Source organism: Geotrypetes seraphini, chromosome 2, assembly GCF_902459505.1.
Source record: "Geotrypetes seraphini chromosome 2, aGeoSer1.1, whole genome shotgun sequence".
Taxonomy (NCBI): domain Eukaryota; kingdom Metazoa; phylum Chordata; class Amphibia; order Gymnophiona; family Dermophiidae; genus Geotrypetes; species Geotrypetes seraphini.
This window is the reverse complement of record NC_047085.1, coordinates 464105395-464127261: the sequence shown is the minus strand read 5'-3', so window position 1 is coordinate 464127261 and position 21867 is coordinate 464105395. Positions and strand designations below refer to the sequence as shown.

General features: G+C 46.1%; 1 protein-coding gene across 2 annotated transcripts in view; it reads right to left on the bottom strand.

Annotated features, from left to right (window-relative positions):
* The window catches only part of PTPRN2 (protein tyrosine phosphatase receptor type N2), a 1585109-nt gene that overhangs the window by 990082 nt on the left and 573160 nt on the right, over window positions 1-21867 (bottom strand). For both annotated transcript variants that reach the window (XM_033931599.1, XM_033931600.1), the window contains exon 11: window positions 10897-10976. In XM_033931599.1, coding sequence (XP_033787490.1) covers window positions 10897-10976 — 80 coding nt within the window. The remainder of the gene's footprint in view (window positions 1-10896; window positions 10977-21867) is intronic.

Sequence of the window (21867 nt, the reverse complement as noted above, 5' to 3'; positions counted from 1 at the left end):
TCCGGGCCGCGTCCAAGGGCCTCTGAGCATGCGTGGACCCATGTGATGTCATCTGCGCATGCTCAGAGACCCTCCAGATGTGGCCAGAGCTTTCCAAAACCCAGGCAAACTGCTGGGATTTGGGAAGTCCGTTCGGACACTTGGACAGTCCTCTAAATAGAGGACATGTCTGGATTTTCCCGAGCATCTGGTAACCCTACCCATAAGGACATTGAAGAGTTGCACATGTATTTGACAGTAGGCTTCAGTTTTTGGCAAAGCCTGTTATATAATATCTACTTTATTGTGCCCAAAAGGAAATACTTATCAGGGTACAGATCAGGGGCAGAAGTTCAATTTAAGGACCCCTAAGAAACAATTTTGGAAAGACTTCCTGACTGGGAGTTTCTACCTCAGAATATCTGGAAATATCTACCAGTGGGGTCCCCTTCATTGCCTCACCATTCAATGGCACTGCAAAAGCTGCTTGGACAAAATTTACATCACTGGAGGGAATTAGGACTGTAATCCAAAATCAGCATTATTTCAACTATCTCTGGAAGCAAAATGTGAAAGAAAATCAAGGTTGGAGACACTGAATTTAGCTAAATGCTTTATTTTCATTATCTCCTTATCGCAGCAACAATTTCACTCTCATTTTATATATCAGAACTAATCGGAAGCAATCAGAATGCATTCATGTTCTGAATCCTTATTAATAAGGGTCAGAACCTTTTCGGCTTCTCCCACCTCCACTCAGACTTATCAGAATGGCATAGTACCTCATTCACATAATGATGCAATTTACGGAGTCAATGCTTGTTAATGTGTTACAATTTCCTGTACTGAAATTATGTTTTATATCAATTTTAGTATGGTATAACATATATAATTATGCTCTATGGGCTCCTTTTACGAAGATGCGCTAGCGGTTTTAGTGCACGCTACAATGCCCCGCGCGCTAGATGCCAACGCCTTCATAGAGTTGGCGTTAGTATTTTCCATGTAGCGCGGGGTTAGCGCACGTGACATTGTCGCGAGCGCTAAAAACGCCAGCGCACCTTTGTAAAAGGAGCACTATGAGTACTAGATATAAATATATATACAGTATTTTGTTCTCTATTTTAAATAACACTGTCTCTAGCCCAATACAATTCTATGTCTTTTTGGTAGAACAAAGTGGTCTACAATATATATGACATGAAAAACAAAACTACTGATCTATATAAAATGCATGGGATAAATATTTATTTTAGTATATTCCAATATAATTGTATACAAGTTCATTTCATTGAAGAAAATTATTGTTCCCTTGTTACTGTAGATTACATTTATTAATGTCTAAAACTAAGCTAGATGTTATATTTCTATGGTTCTGTAATAATAGGTCTTACAGTACATATAGGCCTGTTTTTTAAAAAAGTATCTTGATGGGAGATGCCTGGATATAAATGCTATTTAGGAACATGACTGGTGCAGAATGCTGAAAAAAAACCCAAACAACCCCAAAACAAAACACTGAATACAGTATCAGCAGATGAATACTGTATATACAATTTTGTGTGTTATGCTTATAAGAACCCAGAGTGATACTATCTATCCATTATACACCACCAACAATCTTGAAACTATTATAGTAGTAACTTCAGGTGATTGCTTTTTAACAATCATTAGTTTCTGAAAATGTTACTTTACATGAAGCTCTACTTGTTAATAACAAATTCATAAGAAATTTTTACAATTTTTTTTTTTAACTTATCTAACTGTAGATGCCAATTGCTTCCCAACAATTCTCTTAGTGGCTGGGTACATGTGTGACTTGTTGCATTCAAGAGGAGCAGAGCTGATTACTTCCACAAGGCGGTCCAGCATGAATGTCCCTACCCAGCAGGCTCTTAGTCCCCATTGCAGATCTACTCACTGGGCTTTCTGGGGTACCTGGGGTCTAATAAGGCAGGAGTGATGTCCAGTCTTCCCGACCATGATGATTAAGCTATTCAAAATGGCTACTAAGACCTTTAAAGGCAATATTGCTATATTACTGCTAGGGGTTGGAACATAAGAATAGCCATACTAGGTCAGACCATTGGTCAATCTAGCCTAGTATCCTGTTTCCAACAGGCTAATCCAGGTCACAAGCACCTGGCAATAACCCAAATAGTAGCAACATTCCATGTGTCACCACACACTATTGGGCCTCCAGTCCAAACACCTTGCCACCTCACTCCGATCATCTTCAGGTCTGACAGTCTCCCATACACCATTCAATTCTTCTCCACATGCAACCAGTATTGGGCAAAGTTGGCCATATCCCCTGAGTATTGGGCAAAGTTGGTTAGAAGTTCCCCCTCCATCTTAAGTCTCATAGGAACCTTAGTATGACTAACTGGGATTCCTAGGATGTGAACAACATCAATAATTTTTGAGGTTTTTCCTGGCATCCTACAGGCCAGGAGGACTCCAAAGTCAGAGATCTCACTCTCCTTTCCATCAAACTCTTGACTGAAACAGTCTCTCAAAACAGAACTAGTACATAAAATGTGTTCGTAGATAAAGAATATGCAAATTCCGCAGGAAATTCACCCATGTTCCTGACCCCGTTTCCCCAACTATTTCTGCAGTTCCCTGGGTACTGTGAATAAATATTGTTCTAGAACAATTTTGGCCATCAAGGCATGTACTGCTTTTTTGGCAGGCTGAAGCCAATGTTGGCCAAATTCTATATTCTCTGTACAAAAGCCTTGGGCATGTCCATCCTGTTCATCTGAATGTTTTGAAATGTTTGCCTATAATGTTCCAAAGTCAAACTCACCCTATCCATTATGACAGCTTTTACTTCTTCATAGGATGCTAACTCTGGAGACAATGCCCTATAGGCTGCCAATGATTCCCTGGTGAGGCTATTAGCCGCTCTAAAGGATCATTGTTCTACAGGCTATCTCACGGCTATTTGCTCAAAAATCCCTATAAAGTCTTCATGATCATCGCCAGACCAGGGGTCCCTACTGGCAATTGCCCAGTAGAGTTCATCAAGGCAGGCCCTGCAGCCTGTTCCTGTAGCTGCAACAGCTGTCCTGTAGCCTGTATTTACTCTTTCAGATCCAAAAAGGGTTGTTGCAAATGTGTCCCCATTTTGACCATCTGAATCAGGGTTTCTGACATCGGCTCACTCACAGACCCAGCCTCAGGCTCTGTTGTCCAACCAACATGGTCCATTGCTCCATGATGAACATTAATTTATAGAAAGAAAAGGAGAGAAGCTCCATCAAGTGCAAGACTATCAAGTGAACTTCCAAAATGTTCCTGTTTTTTCAAAACCACGACCCACCAGGATCCTCACCAATATTCCCCTACCAGAAGAATCCACAGACATCATCCTGGCAGGGTTATGGTCTGCTCTGTCACTCCAGTCCTTCTTGACAGGAAGTCCTTCGTATCTCACTTCTGACACACAGTCTAGTGGTCCTCCAGTCAATAAACCTTGACACTTCATTCCGATTGTACTCAGGCAAAGCCACCCTCTTCTTCCACGGGTTCCCAATACATTTCTTGCTCCCCATCATTTGGATACCTGCTATTTAGTTCCTTTTCCTCCCCTAGAACCCCTCCCTTAAACACATTTTTCTAGGTTCATACTTGTATCTCATATGACTCCTATTGTGCCCCTTCCTAGGAGGAGGTGGCTCCACCCAGGATTTAAGGGATCTCCTTTGAAGTTCTCAGCTGAAATGTGAATACAGACAAGGGTTTAATCTAGGTTGGATTTCTCCTTTAAGGCTCTGATCCTCGATTTCCCCATCACACATTCTACCAATTCCAGGGCAAGCAGTGGTTTCCCCCACTATGGACTTTTCTTCCAGCTAACTGCTGTTACCACATCCTTTGGCAACAAGTTCTAGAGCTTATCTATTCTGTAAGTGAAAAATATTTCCTAAGTGTTTCCATGTAACTTCATTGAGTGTCCCCTGTTTTTTGTTGTTTTTGAAAGAATAAAAAATCAATTCACTTTCACCCATTCTCTCAGGATGTTTTAGACCTCAACCATATCCCCCCTCAGCTGTCTAGTTTCCAAGATGAAGAACCCTAACTTCTTTAGCCTTTTCTCATACGAGAGGTTCCATCCCCTTTATCATTTTTGTCACTTGTCTACTTGTTTCCATGTCAACAATTGGGCCTTCCAAAATGGCCACCAAGACTTCTAGCAGTAATATGCAGCATTACTACTATGGCTAGGCTTCTATATATGGGCAAACACGGAAGCCAAACCCCAAGTAGAAATTCTGAAATATTACCACTAGAGGTTGTAGTAGCAATTTGCAAGGCCGGATGGTCAAACCAGACATTGTTTCCATCTCATTAAACCCCAGGGATATCCAGTAAGTCCAGGGAGCGAGTCTGGGTGGAGAAGGGATGTCTGCTTGGGGGCACCTGCATTTTCTACCCAAGACTTTCAAAAAAGATTGGTTCTTTGGGAAGGACCCACATAGGGGAGTATTGTCATTGGGGGCTGCCATCGAGAAGGTTCCATGGGGAACAGTCATTGATGGGGGGGGGGGGTCTAGCATTAGGGAAATGAGAACTAGGGCAAGCTAGCATTAGAGAGGCTGTATTTGGGGGTTGTGGCCACAGGAAGGGGAAATGAATGCCTTTTGGGGGCTGAGTGTACAGAGGGAACAGCAATTTTACACACACACACACCCCTTTTTACAAAAGCGCAGAACAGGTTTTTAGCGCCAGCCGGTACGCTGAATGCTCTGCGCAGCTCTGACACTCATAGGAACTCTATGACCAGTAAATAGATAAAAGATGAAAAGAAAAGAAAGAACACAAGGGATTTTTAAAAAAAGACGAATGATAGCTCACAAAGGGGTGTCCAGACAAGATTTATCTAACGTCTGGCACCGGTGCGCTCATGAAGACTTTTTACCTTGGGCTACTAATTTTGAATATAGGATCAGCAAGCAAACACAACCATTCAGATCTCCATACATTGATGTGTTTATATGGTCTTCATTGACAACTTCCTAAAACCGCAGTTTCTCTGTACGTGGAGGGTGTTTGATATGGTGTCCTGCATTCATTCTACAAGAGGCTCTACATTTGGCTGTGCCTCTTGTAAAATGCCTTTGAAGTTCTCTACATCCTTATTTGGACATGTGAATTCCATCCCCATGTTCTGTCTAAAATCTACCTCCACATATAGTTCAAAGAGGCACTGGAACATCATAGAATCGGTGGGTAAACTTTAGATATTAGCACTCACAAACAGACATTTCAAATTGCTTTTCACGGGAGTTTGTTCCACACTTGAGTGCACAGTTTGAACAGTCTTGTTTTTTTTATTATTACGGAGTATAAACAAATGGCTTCACTAAATTGTAATTGATTAATCTATGTTCAACGCTACTGTGCCCGTATTTCACACATATTCCATTCTAAAACATGAGACAAGAGGTTAAATGGCTCACCTTAAACCAGTTCTTCAACAAAGGTACTAGCTGTCAAATCTGAAGTCTTGAAACATTTTTGCTAACAATGCTATTTATTTGACACGCTTCCAAGCTGACCTACCATTGCTTGCCTGTGTCAGATGTAATGCTAGTATGCTTAACTCAAAAATATGAACAAACAATTACCTTGTGTAAGACAGATTCAGGGGTCTCTCCGAAAACAAGAGTAGAAAGATTTGATAGCCTACATCCCTAGGATTCTTTGTAACAACAGTATCACGACAGCCAAAGCATCAGCCATCCTAATTTTTGGAACCATTTTATGACTGAAGAAATTAGCAAGCACTAAACTGGCAGATGCAAATGTCTTTTCAAAATCTGTCTTACTTTTTTTTTTTTTTTTTTTTAACCAGTTTACAAGACTGTGGTCTTTTCATTATTGCTAATCTGAAATGATGGACACACTTACATGGAATTATCCTGATTTTAAAGATATTGCATCCCAACAATACTGCAGCAGCATGAGATTACTCATATCTACCATCTAGCACTACTTAAGAGTCTTTATTAATAACAATATTAATGACAGTAATAATAATAATGAGAAATATGAGAACTGGTGAATATTTATGTTAATGTGAAAGTTCTAGCACTTTCTGAAGAGTTCTAAGGGAATTTACAGCATATTCAGGATTTTACAAAAAAAAAAAAAAAAAAAAAGACATTTTTTTAGATATTATGTTGATTTTCAAATTAACTCCCCCCCCTATACTAATCCGCAGTAGAGGTTTCTACTGTGGCCCAGAGAATTAAATGCTCTGATGCTGCTCCAATGCTCATAGAATTCCTATGTATATCCAAATTTCTAAGGTACTAAATATGCTGTACTTCAACTCCCCTTCTCATGTTCAGTATATTTGTTTCTATAAGACCTCAGAACCACCACTCCTCCGTCCCACACTGGGTGTTTCAACGGGGAGATTCAAGTGGTGAACTCCTCACCGGTCTTCTTTTGAATTGGTACATGACTAACGAGTATAAGAGTTACAAGAGTCATGTACCAATTCAAATTATAACAAAGAAGACCGGTGAGGAGTTCACCACTTGAATCTCCCCGTTGAAACATCCAGTGTGGGACGGAGGAGTGGTGGTTCTGAGGTCTTATAGAAACAAATATACTGAATATGAGAAGGGGGAGTTGAAGTACAGCATATTTAGTACCTTAGAAATTTGGATATAAGTAGACTATCAATTTTCTAAGGTGACATTTTTGCCATTTCCTGAGAGTTTGAACATAGAATTCCTATGAGCATCAGAGCAATGTCGGAGCATTTAGCGCTCTGGGCCATGGTAGGACATAAGAATTGCCGCTGCTGGGTCAGACCAGTGGTCCATCGTGCCCAGCAGTCCGCTCACGCGGTGGTCCTTAGATCAAAGACCAGTGCCCTAAATGAGTCTAGCCTTACCCTGCATACGTTCTGGTTCAGCGGCTTAGTAAAAAGGGGTGGGGGGGAACATATTATACAGAGCATTCTAGGAGTACTGCCTGAAAATAAATATACCGTATTTTCACGTAGATAACGCACACCCGTGTAAAACGCGCACACGGGTATAGCGCGCGAAAAACACAAATTTATGTACAGAAATTTTTATATACCGCGCACACCCGTATACCGCGCATGCTGCCTGACTCTTCCGTCGCCGCCCGACTCTCCTTTCGCTCGCCCCGACTCTCCTCTGGCCACCCCGACTCTCCTTTCGCCCGCCCCGACTCTCCTCTCCCCCTTGAAGTCCTGTCCCCACCCTGAAAGTCTGATGCCCCCCCCGACGTCCGATTCACCCCCCCGCCGCAGGACCGATCGCACCCCCACCCCGAAGGACCGCTCGCACGCACCCGCACCCCCACCCCGAAGGACCGCTCGCACGTACTCCCACCCGCACTCCCACCCTGAAGGACCGCTCGCACCCCCACAGCCTCCCAACCCCCCCCCCCCATCATGTAGAAGCTCCTACCGGTGTCCTGCTGCTTCCTCTTGGCGGTCCCGACTCCCCGACACGATCGGGGTAAGAGGGAGCTCAAGCCCTCTTGCCCCAGCCAACCGCGGCACCCCCGACACGATCGGGGCAAGAGGGAGCTCAAGCCCTCTTGCCCCCCCGACTCTCCAACACGATCGGGGCAAAAGGGAGGCCAAGCCCTCTTGCCCCGCCGACTCCCCAACTCCCCGACAATATCGGGCCAGGAGGGAGGCCAAGTCCTCCTGGCCCTGGCGACCCCCCCCCGCTAGTTGTTCGGGCCAGGAGGGAGCCCAAACCCTCCTGGCCACAGCGACCCCCTACCCCCACCCCGCACTACATTACGGGCAGGAGGGATCCCAGGCCCTCCTGCCCTCGACGCAAACCCCCCTCCCCCCAACGACCGCCCCCCCAAGAACCTCCGACCGCCCCCCCAGCCAACCCGCGACCCCCCCTGGCCGACCCCCACGACACCCCCACCCCCCTTCCCCGTACCTTTGTGTAGTTGGCCAGACAGACGGGAGCCAAACCTGCCTGTCCGGCAGGCAGCCAACGACGGAATGAGGCCAGATTGGCCCATCCGTCCCAAAGCTCCGCCTACTGGTGGGGCCTAAGGCGCCTAGGCCAATCAGAATAGGCCCGGGAGCCTTAGATCCCTCCTGGGGGCGGGGCCTTGGGCACATGGTCGGGTTGGGCCCATGTGCCTCAGGCCCCGCCCCCAGGTGGGACTTAAGGCTTCCGGGCCTATTCTGATAGGCCCAAGCGCCTTAGGTCCCACCAGTAGGCGGAGCTTTGTGACGGATGGGCCAATCCGGCCTCATTCTGTCGTTGGCTGCCTGCCGGACAGGCGAGTTTGACTCCCGTCTGTCCGGCCAACTACACAAAGGTACGGGGAAGGGGGTGGGGTGTCGTGGGGGTCGGCCAGGAGGGTCGCGGGTCAGCTGGGGGGGGCGGTCGGAGGTTCTTGGGGGGGGGCGGTCGTTGGGGGGAGGGGGGTTTGCGTCGAGGGCAGGAGGTGGGGGTAGGGGGTCGCCGTGGCCAGGAGGGTTTGGGCTCCCTCCTGGCCCGAACAACTAATGGGAGGGGTCGCCAGGGCCAGGAGGACTTGGGCTCCCTCCTGGCCTGATATTGTCGGGGAGTTGGGGAGTCGGCGGGGCAAGAGGGCTTGGGCTCCTTTTTGCCCCGATCGTGTCGGGGAGTCGGGGGGGGGCAAGAGGGCTTGAGCTCCCTCTTGCCCCGATCGTGTCGGGTGTCGGGACCGCCAAGAGGAAGCAGCAGGACACCGGTAGGAGCTTTTACATGATGGGAGGGGGGTCGGGAGGCTGTGGGGGTGCGAGCGGTCCTTCAGGGTGGGGGTGCGGGTGCAGGTGGGAGTGCGTGCGAGCGGTCCTTCGGGGTGGGGGTGCGGGTGCGTGCGAGCGGTCCTTCGGGGTGGGGGTGCGAGCGGTCCTGCGGTGAGGGTGAATTGGACGTCGGGGGGGGGGGAACTATGTAAAAAAAATTTTGTACAACGCGCTCACGCATATACCGCGCAAGGTTATGCACGGTTTGTAAAAACACGTATAACGCGCGCGTTATATGCGTGAAAATACGGTAATTTTGTGATACGAGGAAAATATGCATGGACTGTCCACCTCCTATCATTCCTCTTGTTGTATTCTCTACAGCCATATAAACTTCATTATAACTCTGCCAAAAGCAGATGCTTATATTGGGTAATCTGGAGGTTCATGCAGTCGATTAGAGGTAACAGTTGGAGCACAGGCAAGAAATTCATGACCTCTGTTGATTTATCACGCTCCTTTTTAAGCCAACATTAGCCTCTATTCATCATTAGCTCACAAACATTTTGTTTTGCTAACTATGAACATGCACATTTTGACAATGTCAACCCTGGCAAAACAAGTTCTCCCATTTCTAATAATTATTATAATAGTACTAATAATAAAGCTGTTCATATTTCTTAAAAAAAAAAAAAAAAGGCTTATATATTTCAACAGATTAAAAATATGCAATAAAAACTAATGGGTCCTTTTAGTACGGCATGCTAAATCGGTTAGCGCGCCTTAGTAAAAGAACCCCTAATAAAAAACATACACGGTCAGTGACAATCATGGTCAGCAAGGTTTATTTTCTGCACTGGATATTAAGTTGGGGCCTATGTTTTGCAACATGTTTTCCTGTTGTGTTAAAAGGTGGCCACTAATGGTGAGAAGAAGAGCCTCTGGTGTCATTCTCAAATGACCATTAATAGATGCCGCAAGGGCCAACCTGAACGGAGCCGAAAGTAAATTCCTTCTTTAGATTTCCAACATGTCTTAAATGAGTTTATATGAGACAAAAACAACAAAAACTGGCACTCAATGAATTCAAATGTATCACACCTCTAATGACAAAAGGTGCTGTGGAAATTAGACTGGCTGCGAGTTTTTGAAGGCAGTTTTGGGAACTAGTCGTATAAGGGATACCGCTGCAGTGCTTAAGTTAGAGATGAATAAAGAGATAAATCTCATTTAAAACTCTGGTGGCCCACAACGTCTTCTTTTGGGGCCTTCTTTACAGTAGGGAACAGATTTCAATGGTTCTCAATTGTCTTGCGCTGAAATGTCGGTGCGCTGAATTGTCTTGCGCGCAATTGTCTTTGCGCTTATTTGTCTGCGCTATTTTGTCTGCGCGCAATTGTCTTGCGCGTTTTTGACCTGTCACCGATTTCAATAACCTTAGAGAGTTACGGAGGAGGAGGACAACTTCCAAAAACAAAGAGATATCTGCCCTCCAAGGTATTATATAGCAATCCGATAACAACGGTAAAATATTTCCCCTGTTTTCGAACATCCATATTAACAGCAACTATGACAAGCTGCAAGTATTTTTTCTAGAATGGAGTTAGAATAACAGAGCGAGCTATTCCTTGGCTTTTTGCAGTGAAACAATTTATCTGTGGATAAACAATCTTTATGCTTACGGGTCATGGGATGTATCACAGCAACTCAAGGGGAAACGCAAATCTAAGCTTCTTGTCAGAGCTAAAAGGAAAGGTCTGATTCTACAGCGCCAACTGTTTCTCACAACCAGGGTTCCTTCTAAGTGACAGATGTCAAATCCTCAAATCTCATCTAAAGGTTCTTTTCTCAGGCAGAGCACTCTGGTCATCTTCACTATTCCAGACCATGCCCTTGCCTCTCTGCTTAATCCAGTGCCTCAGCAAACAATGAAGTCATGGGCAGTTTTAATTGACTTGGAGATGCTACACTTCAATTTCCCATATGTGCCACTAACCCTTCAACTGTCTCCTTCATTAAATGTCAATCTTCCAGGGAATGCACCTTTCTTACTTTTTTTTTTTTTTTTTGTATTTTTGCAAACATCTCCACTGAGCTGCAAAGGAAGGACGGGGAAGGATAGTTAAAAAAAAAAAAAAAAAAAAAAAAGAGGCTGAATAAATCATTCTTACCTGCTGCCTTTGTGACATCAGCAGTTGTCACATTTTGGACACCTGGGTGCACTTGGAAGGTTACAGCAGATCCCAGTACACTGTGAGACAGTAAATGGGGGAGGGGGAAAGAAAAAGAAGTGCATTAAATTCTTTACTACAGCACATTGCTATTAGATAATACCATATTAATAATGTAAGCATTAAAATCCCCTCCTCAATTTATGGTCATGTGCTTCAACAATAATATCAGATATATGTGCATAGGCAATGAGATATCATGGGTTTGTAATTAGGTGGTCAGAGTCTGATACTACATTTTTGCTACACTGAGGCATTTCCTTTAAATACCCACCACCATACATTACTATTTCATTTAAAAGAATAATTATGTGAATAAACATGGAAATAACTTGCTATATAAGGCCGTGATTAAAGAACGGACTCCTCTGTAGAGATGTTATGAAAAATACTCCCCTTAAAGTCCCATTTACTAATGTGCCAAAGTTTCATAACTAATGTGCATTAACAGCCAAAGTTAAGGCACTTTAAATGCAATAATCTGTGTATTAACTATTTGGAGCATTCCGCCCACACACACACGTTTGAGAAGACTGCCATATATTGCCAGCATGGTCAATAATGCAGAATCTTCACCTCAAGATTTAAATAACTAAGAACATAAGAACATAAGAAGTTGCCTCCGCTGAGGCAGACCAGAGGTCCATCTTGCCCAGCGGTCCGCTCCCGCGGCGGCCCATCAGGCCCATTGCCTGAGCAATGGTCCCAGACTATCCCTATAACCTACCGCTACTCTTATCTGTACCCCTCAATTCCTTTATCCTCTAGGAACCTATCCAAACCTTCTTTGAAGCCTTGTAACGTGCTCCGGCCTATCACAGCCTCCGGAAGCGCGTTCCATGTGTCCACCACCCTCTGGGTGAAAAAGAACCTTCTGGCATTTGTTTTAAACCTGTCTCCTTTTAATTTTTCCGAGTGCCCCCTTGTACTTGTGGTTCCCCGTAATCTGAAAAATCTGTCCCTGTCTACCTTTTCTATACCCTTCAGGATCTTGAAGGTTTCTATCATGTCTCCTCTAAGTCTCCGCTTTTCCAGGGAAAACAGCCCCAGCTTTTTCAGTCTGTCAGTATATGAGAGGTTTTCCATACCTCTTATCAGTTTAGTTGCTCTTCTCTGGACTCCCTCAAGTACCGCCATGTCCTTTTTGAGGTACGGCGACCAATATTGGACACAGTACTCCAGATGCGGTCGCACCATTGCACGATACAGTGGCAGGATGACCTCCTTTGTCCTGGTCGTGATACCCTTCTTAATGATACCCAACATTTTGTTTGCTTTTCTTGAGGCTGTGGCGCACTGTGCCGACGCCTTTAAAGACGTGTCCACCATCACTCCCAGGTCTCTTTCAAGGTTACTTACCCCTAGCAATGATCCTCCCATTTTGTAGCTGAACATCGGGTTCTTTTTCCCTACATGCATGACCTTGCATTTCCCTACATTAAAGTTCATTTGCCATTTTTTGGCCCATTCTTCTAGCGTCGTTAGGTCCCTTTGCAGATCTTCGCAGTCTTCCATGGTTTCAACCCTGATGTACTTATCTGCCATATTTGCAGTTGATGGGTAGTAATGACTCATTATAATTATAAGTCATAGTTTTTGCACATTCTTTACTCCCCCCCACCCCCCACACACATATAAAACGCAAATGTGTCAGAGGAAAGGTTTGCATATAAACCGCTGTGGGTAGCCTGTAGCTATTGGGTGACCAGGCCTGAATCCAAACTAGGCAGGTCATATCCACTCAGACTCATCCGTGGCTATGCCCCTGCTTATCATTCTGATTTTCAGATCATTTATTCATATGTTAAATATTACCAGTCCTAGAACAGATCCCTAGGGCACTCTACTATTTACCCTCCTCTATTGAGAAAAATGGTCATTTAACCCTGCCCTCTGTTTTCTGGCCAATAACCAGTTCCTTATCCACATCAGAACATTGCCTCCTATCCCATGATTTCTAATTTTCTAAGGAGTCTCTCATGAGGCCCTTTGCCAAAAGCTTTCTGACAATCTAGATAAACTACATTAACTGGCTCACCTTTATCCACATGTTTATACATACCTTCAAAGGGATGGAGCAAATTGGTGAAGAAAGACTTCCCATGGCTGAATCCATGATGACTCTGACCCATTAAACCAGATTTTTGAGGTATCTTCCAGGTAGGAAGGCACTTCTGGGGAGATGCATCTGTCTTGAGGGAGTCACTGACTTGGGGGAATCTCAAAAAAAAGGAAGCAGTCCTTCACCATAAGGGAACTTTATGTTGGGGGGGAGGCGGATGCTTCTGGAAGGGGTTTGTGATTTGGGGGAAGGGGGCCTCAGAGGACATTTTCTGTGAAATCTGACCAGCCTGTTGAACTCTGGCTAGGGAGCATTGAGCTGTGGTTTTGTGGACTGATGTGCCCAGGACAGTAGAATAACCCTTTTCACAAGGTAGTTCACACGAGTCAGTAATCTATAGTACTGAGCTACCTTCCATTGCTGACTCGTGGTAAATCAGGGTATGGTAAAAGCTTGACTTTTAACTAATTTAGTCTTAACTCAATATCACACCTGCTATCACAAACTCACTCTTAGAAACCAACCAATCCACATAGCAGGAAAGGAATTTTTTTAAAAATCCATTCACTCCTCAGTCGAATAATGTGGTTTGGAAAGGGCTCAATAAGATCAACACTAACAGGGAGAGGGCTGGCGAAAAGGAATACACAAAAAGAAAAACCAGACAACCAACACACACCAACCAGCAAGCACAAAAGCAATATACCCCATGGAGAGGAGGCCTACTAAACACAAGCTCCATGAATAAGAAGGGAACTCAGATCACAGACTTAACAGAGGAACACACACTGGACTTCCTAGTGGTAACAGAATCCTGGCTCACAGGCAACATAAGCGAAGCATACCCACTAGACTACCATATCATGCTCCAAAATAGAATAAGTAAGAGAAGAAGAGAGTAGCAGTAATACATAAATCTAACCTGGGATTCCAACAAATTAAAACTACCGTATTTTCACGCATATAACGTGCATAAGTGTATAGCGCGCGGGTCCAAACCATTTGTGTAAAAAAAATTTTATATAGCACACACACGCATATACCGCGCATGCTGCTATAACCTCCTCCCGCCACTCCCGCTTACTTCCTCTTCTGGCCTGCGAACCAGCATCCTCCCCCCCGCTCGCGTCACCCCCCTCCCCCGCGATCCTACATCCCCCCAAGCACCGCAAAGACATCTGAGAATCTCGGAGAGAGCGAGACCAGAAGGCTTTGAGCATGCGGAAATGCTCAAAGCCCAGTCCAGCCCGGCACAGGGAAGAGGGAGGATCTCCCTCGCACCGCCCAGCCCAGCCCAGCCCAACGAGGGAGGATCTTCGGGCACTGGCACTGGCACGTCCTGTGCATTGGTGCTGGTGCCGGTGCCCAATTGGGTAAGCGACCGATGTCTTTGCGGTGCTGGGGGGGATGTAGGATCGCGGGGGAGGGTGGGTGACGCGAGTGGGGGGGAGGATGCCGGTTCGCAGGGGGGATGCCGGATCGCACTGAAAAAAAAAAATTTGTATAATGCGCTCACACATATAACGCGCATGGTTATACTCGGTTTGTAAAATCGTGTATAACGCGCGTGTTATATGCGTGAAAATACGGCTCTCAGTCAACTGGAGCAGGCTGTCTACTTCTTAGAGTAGGAAACACAAATACAATGGGCATAATGGTGTTATATGTCATCCCTGACCTAGACACAGAAGAGTGGCAAAACATTGTGAACCTCATCGCAGAAGTCAACCTAAAATTCTCCTCATCATGGGTATGCGGTGACTTTAAACTACATGTAGATGACAACTGCATGCCAAAAAGCCCAACAAATAGTCCAACAACTGGAAGGTCTAGGGCTACACCAAACAGTGAAGGAGAAATTCCATGCTACAGGACACACATTAGATGTACTGTTCAGCGCTGTAAACCAACCAGATACATGTCGATGGTCAGTATAACAAATGAATAAATTTGGAAACTTGGATATAGGGGACTGCAATCCCACTTCTATTACAGTGTTATGGACAGATCACCATTTAGTACGCTTCAGGATAAGATAACCAGAAAGTAGGAAGCAATCAAAAACCTCTGGAAGACGACCAAAAATAGGGGGAGGATTCATAGCATCAAATTCAAAACAAACTGGAGATACACCTCAGAAAAATAAAACCTGAGATCAGAGACCTTACAGAATGGGTGAGACTATGGGCTCCTTTTATAAAGAAAGCCGCGCTAGCAGTTTTAACGCACGCACCAGATTAGCGCACATTATAGCGCGCGCTAGCTGAAAATCTACTGCCTGCTCAAAAGGAGGTGGTAGCGGCTAGCGCACATGGCAATTTAGCATGCGCTATTCTGCGCGTTAATGCCCTAGCGCAGATTTGTAAAAGGAGCCCAATGTGATGAGGCACTGGAGTTCACCCCCTCAGATGAAATTATAAATCTAAAAAGAGAGAAAAGAAAACTCGAAAGGAAATGGAGGAAATCAGACGAAGATGAAGAAGCCAAAAAAAACCTGGCTCAGAGTCAATTGAATTTACATCAAGAAAATAAGAAAAGAGAGAATTCCTCTCAAAAAATACCTTTGAAGCTGGAAACTCCACAAAAAACCTATACCAGGTAGTGTATGGTTTATTGTGGAAAAAAAAACAGAAAGAAATCACCAATTGTTCCCTAACTAGTAAAGAATTCAGCAACTTCTTCACAGAGAACACAATGAAACTACAGAAAGACAATGGCTTAAATAACAACATATTGATAGACAAAGAGACGGGAGACACAATGAAAGAATTCAACCCCGTTAGATATCGAGGTGAAGAAACTTCTGAGAAGAGTGAAACCTGCCCCCCCCCCCCCCATCATTCAATACATGCCCGATACACACGATGTGAGATCTTGAAGGCCCAAGACTCTCAAACCTCAAGGACCTTATCAATGAATCTTTACAGTCTGGACATGTTCCACTTAAATAGAAATGCTCATTCTCAAGGCCATCCTGAAGAGTATAGAAAAAGATCTAGAAGATCCATCCAACTACAGACCTGTAGCCAACCAACCTTGAATATCTAAACTAATAGACAAACTAGCCTGCCAACAAATATCAGACTTCCTAGAAAACTCATCAAAGCTAGACCAGGCCCAATCAGGGTTCAGAAGACACCTGAGCACGGAAACCATGCTAGTAGAAGTACAGGACTTGGTCCTCAAATACCATGCAAAAGGAGAAGACATACTGCTGGGGTTCCTGGACCTCTAAGCAGCCTTCAACCTAGTCTAACACACACTTCTAAAATCAAGATATATAGAATTGGGCCTCAAAGGAAAAGTTATGGCACAGATAGAGTCCTTTCTATCCAAAAGATTCATGAGGGTAGAATGACAGGAGAACACATGCAACTGGAGAGAAACAGACATAGGGGTACTACAGGGATCCGCTGTGTCACCCATACTGTTCAATATCTTCCTCCAAATGCTGGGGAAATTCATCAGAAAACTGGGATGGGAATGCTACATCTACATAGACAACGTCCAACTGATCATCCCACTGAAGAAACAGGATGTGAAGACTAAACAGTGGATCAAGACAGGCCTAGAGAAAATCTTCAGATGGTTCCAAACAAATGGACTGGTAGCCAACAAGGATAAAACAGAACTACTTCTAATTAACAAATAGGGAGGAAATAGCCCGAGATACCAACTAACTCTGAAAGGCAATACCATAAAATTATCCATGGAAGGGGTGAGGAACCTAGGAGTATAGCTGAACCCAAACCTAAACATGACGTTACAGATCAAACACATCGTGAAAAATGCTTATGGCAAACTCTACTGGGTTAGAGGACTTAAACCCTACCTCACCCATCAAGCAAAGTCCAATGTAATAATAACCCTGGTACTCTCAATCTTTGACTACTGCAATGCAATCCTGCTGGGAATTCCAAAGTACATGAGCAGGTATATTCAAATGGTACAAAATGCAGCAGCAAGATTTCTGCTGGGAAAATCGAGGCAGACGCATGCCACCCTGCTACTGAAAGAGTTAAACTGACTCCCAATTGAAAGCAGGGTGAAATTCAAGATCTTGTTGCTGACACACAAATTCATTCATCTCTTGAAACCATAATATCTAGCAAACAGACTGCATTACCATCACATTCCCTGCACTCGAGACACGAATACCTATTAGAAATACCCTCTTTCAGAGACATCAAATACAAAAGCATCCCATATAAGTTCTCTTTCCTGTATTTATTGTAGTTCTCCTCCCTTTCCTGCTCGTTCTTAGAACATTTATTTTGTGTTTGTCTGAGTAAAATTGGTCTGTTTATTATTGTTGTTTTTAATTTTGTTCTTACCCTTTTTTTATTGTTGTAAAACGCTTAGAGGGGCATAATCAAAAAAAGCATCTAAGTCCCCTTTTGGCCTAAGTCCCTAAATGTTCAACCCAGAAGCAGGGAAAGTGTCCATAACCAAAACAAACATCCATGTTTTGATTATGGCCTTCCTCTGCCTAAACGCCCAATCTCCACTACGTCTAAAAGTACACCCACAGCACGTCTACACTTTTTAGCCATAATGAAAGAAAAAAACGCCTAAGCCCCAAACGTCCAACAGAAGAGCTTTTAGGCAAAGGAGGAGCCAGTCCTTCGCCTAAAAGCTGGATTCTGTAATCAGTGTCTGTCAAAAACAACACAGGATACAGAATCCCCCCTCCCCCACAACGATCCAGGCAGGAGGGTGCCCGGGTTGGGCCCATGTGCCTAAGGCCCCGCCCACAGGAGGGGCCTAAGGCTCCCGGGCCTATTCTGATTGGCCCAGGTGCCTTAGGCCCCACCAGTAGGCGGGGCTTTGGTACGGCTGGGCCAATCCGACCCCATTCTTCTGTGGGCTGCCTGCCGGACGGATGGGTTTGGCACCCGTCTGATCGGCCAACGAAAATAAGGTACGGGGAAGGGGGTGGGGGTGAGGGGTGCGTGGGGTCGGCCAGGGGGGTCGCAGGTCGGCTGGGGGGGCGATCGGGGGTTCTGGGGGGGCGGACGTTGGGGGGAGGGGTGTTCGTCGAGGGCAGGAGGGCCTGGGATCCCTCCTGCCCGTAATGTAGTGGGGGGGGTGGGGGTAGGGGGTCGTCTGGGCCAGGAGGGGTTGGGCTCCCTCCTGGCCCGATTGAGTAGGGGGGTCGCGGCTGCCGCGGGGCAAGAGGGCTTGGGCTCCCTCTTGCTCCGATCGAGTCAGGGGGTCATGGCTTCAGCAGGGCAAGAGGGCTTGGGCTCCCTCTTGCCCCGATCGAGTCGGGGGAGGGTCGCGGCTTCAACAGGGCAGGGCAAGAGGGCTTGGGCTCCCTCTTGCCCCGATTGAGTCGTGGGGTCGCAGCTTCAGCAGGGCAAGAGGGCTTGGGCTCCCTCTTGCCCCGATTTTGTTTGTGGGGGGGAGTGATCCATCGTGGCAGGAGAGATGCCTTTTCTCCCCTACTGCGATGCCATCACTCCTCTACCGGAACTGCCGCGGGTCGCGGCAGTTCGAGTAGAGGAGTGATGGCATCGCGGTAGGGGAGATGAGGCATCTCTCCTGCCGCGATGGTTAGGTTGCCGGGCCGCTGAACTGATGGCGCCAATGGCCATTAGCCCAGCGGCCCCTTTTTCGGCACCTAGACCTGGTTTTCTTTCGTCTAAGTCAAACAGGTCTAAGTGCCGACCAAACTGTTTTGGTTATAGGTGTTGTACGCCTAGGTGTAGGTCGGCCCACCTCCCGCCCTTTCCCCTCCTCTAAACACACCTCTTTTCTCTGTGCGTCTAGAGCAGGGGTGTCGAACTCAATCAGAGAAGGGGCCAAAATCTAAAATCCAGCCTAAATCGCGGGCCGAATGGTTTACTGAACAGTCATAAACTGACAATGTTAACCAGAAATGTGAATTTAAAATGAGTGGAACAATCTTTTCCTTAACAGTGCTGTTAACCAACTCACATGCTATCAAGCAAAACAGTAATATTGGTATCAAGCAAAACAGTAATATTGGAATGTACCTAAAATGCTCATTGTTTTGTTTTCTGGCTAGATGTCTGACACCGTTTTCCCCGTATCAATGAGTCAATGTTCGGTTTTATTTCTTGGGCTGTAGCAACCCGCAAAACAGCATGGAGGTTGTCATCGGTAATGCGTGATCTGTGCTTGTTTTTGTTCAGATTCATTATTGAAAACATCTGTTCACAAAGATAGGTGCTCCCGAACATGGATAGAATACGGGCAGCATGAAGTCGGAGCTCTGGCATTGAGTCAGGGGGCAGTAGAGGGTAGAAGTCCTCAATTTCAACATCCTGAAACCTTGATTTCAGGCCACTGTCAGATTGAAGCTCGATTATCTCCATCTGAAGGTGATGGGGCACATTGTTGACATCAACTGTAAAAGGATTGGCAAAGATGTCAAAGCCTGAGTGCTGTGTTCTAAAGTCAGAGAAGCGCCGCTCAAATTCACTTAGTAAACGGCTAACTTTGGTAGCCAGCCGACTGCAAGGAAAAGTACCAGAAATAGTGGTTGAGATACTCAAACAAACGGGAAAGTGGGCAAGATTGTCCTGTTCCAGTTGGGACTTCCATAGTTGAAGTTTACGCTGGAATGCTGTGATCATGTCAGACATCTTCGTGATGACTTGTTTGCGTCTCTGCAGTTTCAGATTCAGTTGGGCGAGATGCTCGCATATGTCACACATCATAGCAAAATCACATAGCCAGGCGGGATCCGACAGTTCAGGCAAGGGCTTTCCTTTACTTTCCATGAAAAGAGCAATTTGTTCTCTGAGCTCAAAAAATCTTTTGAGGACTGCGCTCTTGCTCAGCCATCTTACTTCTGTGTGGTATGGCACGTCTCCATGCTCTGCACCCACCTCCTGTAAAAACTGCTGGAACTGGCGATGATTCAGGCCACGTGCCCTTATAAAGTTAATAGTTTTAATGACTGTGGTCATTATGTCATTCATGTCCAGAACTTTTCCACACATAGCCTCTTGGTGGATAATGCAATGATAAGTAATCAAGATTGTGTGGCAGTGACTTTTTTGCATTCTTTCCTTCATTAGTCCAACCAAGCCTTTCTTTTCTCCGCACATTGAAGGTGCGCCATCGGTAGTTAGCCCCACCAACTTTTCCCAGGGTAATTTAAAATTATTTATAGATTTCTCCACAGCCTCAAATATATCTCTACCAGTCGTCGTCCCATGCATGGCAGCTACATCCAAAAGTTCCTCAGTGACAGAGAGGTCGGTCTTCGTAGCACGTATAAAGATGGACAGCTGCGCTGTATCAGTGTTGTCTGTGCTTTCATCGATAGCAAGTGAAAAAGCGAGATAACTGCATGCCTGTTCGGCCAGCTGTGATAATAGATTTCCTGAGAGTTCTTGAACTCTGTCTGCAATGGTGTTTCTTGACAAACTGACAGTTTGAAAACTCTGTATCTGGTCTGGGCATACTTTCTCACACACTTTTAGCATGCATTGCTTCAAAAAGGCACCCTCTGAAAAACACCTTGAAGTACGGGCAATTTCTTCAGCCACTATAAAGCTTGCTTTCACTGCAGCATCATTTTTCGCTGTAGCCTTTGTAAACATTTGCTGCTGTGATTGTAGTTTGCCTTTTAGTTCTTTAACAATTTTATGCTTTTCTTCCAAAGTATATTTGCCATACTTAACATTATGTTTGGTGTCAAAATGACGACGTATATTGTACTCTTTCATCACCGACACTGTCTCATAACACAATATACACACTGGTTTGCCCTCACTAAGCACAAACATGTATTCATTTTCCCATTTGTCATTAAATTGTCTGCCTTCACCGTCCACCTTTCTTTTCCTGGACATTTTGGGATCAATATTGGCAGTAAAAGGTGTAGTTTATTGGAAATCTGCGTTAGAATGAAGAAGTCAGTCAATAAATGCCTGGCTGGATACAGATAGCAGATTCTGTTGCGATTTTTATGCCTACACTTTATGCCAGGAACTGGCAGCTTCTGCTGTGTATTTTTTTTACATAGTTCCCCCCCCCCCCGACGTCCGATTCACCCCAAGCAGGACCGCTCGCACGCACCTGCACCCCCACCCCGAAGGTCCGCCGACTCCCCGACTCCCAACACGATCGGGGCAAGAGGGAGCTCAAGCCCTCTTGCCCCCCCGACTCCCCAACACGATCGGGGCAAAAAGGAGCCCAAGCCCTCTTGCCCCGCCGATTCCCCAACTCCCCGACAATATCGGGCCAGGAGGGAGCCCAAGTCCTCCTGGCCCTGGCGACCCCCCCCCGCTAGTTGTTCGGCCAGGAGGGAGCCCAAACCCTCCTGACCACGGCGACCCCCTACCCCCACCCCGCACTACATTACGGGCAGGAGGGATCCCAGGCCCTCCTGCCCTCGACGCAAACCCCCCTCCCCCCATCGACCGCCCCCCCCAAGAACCTCCGACCCCCCTGGCCGACCCCCACGACACCCCACCCCCCTTCCCCGTACCTTTCTATAGTTGGCCGGACAAACCCGCCTGTCCAGCAGGCAGCCAACGACGGAATGAGGCCGGATTGGCCCATCCGTCTCAAAGCTCCGCCTACTGGTGGGACCTAAGGCTCCCGGGTCTATTCTGATTGGCCCAGGCGCCTTAGGCCCCACCAGTAGGTGGAGCTTTGAGACGGATGGGCCAATCTGGCCTCATTCCGTCGTTGGCTGCCTGCCGGACAGGCGGGTTTGGCTCCCGTCTGTCCGGCCAACTACAGAAAGGTATGGGGAAGGGGGGTGGGGGTGTCGTGGGGGTCGGCCAGGGGGGTCGCGGGTCGGCTGGGGGGGGCGGTCGGAGGTTCTTGGGGGGGGCGGTCGATGGGGGGAGATAGATAGCAAGTAC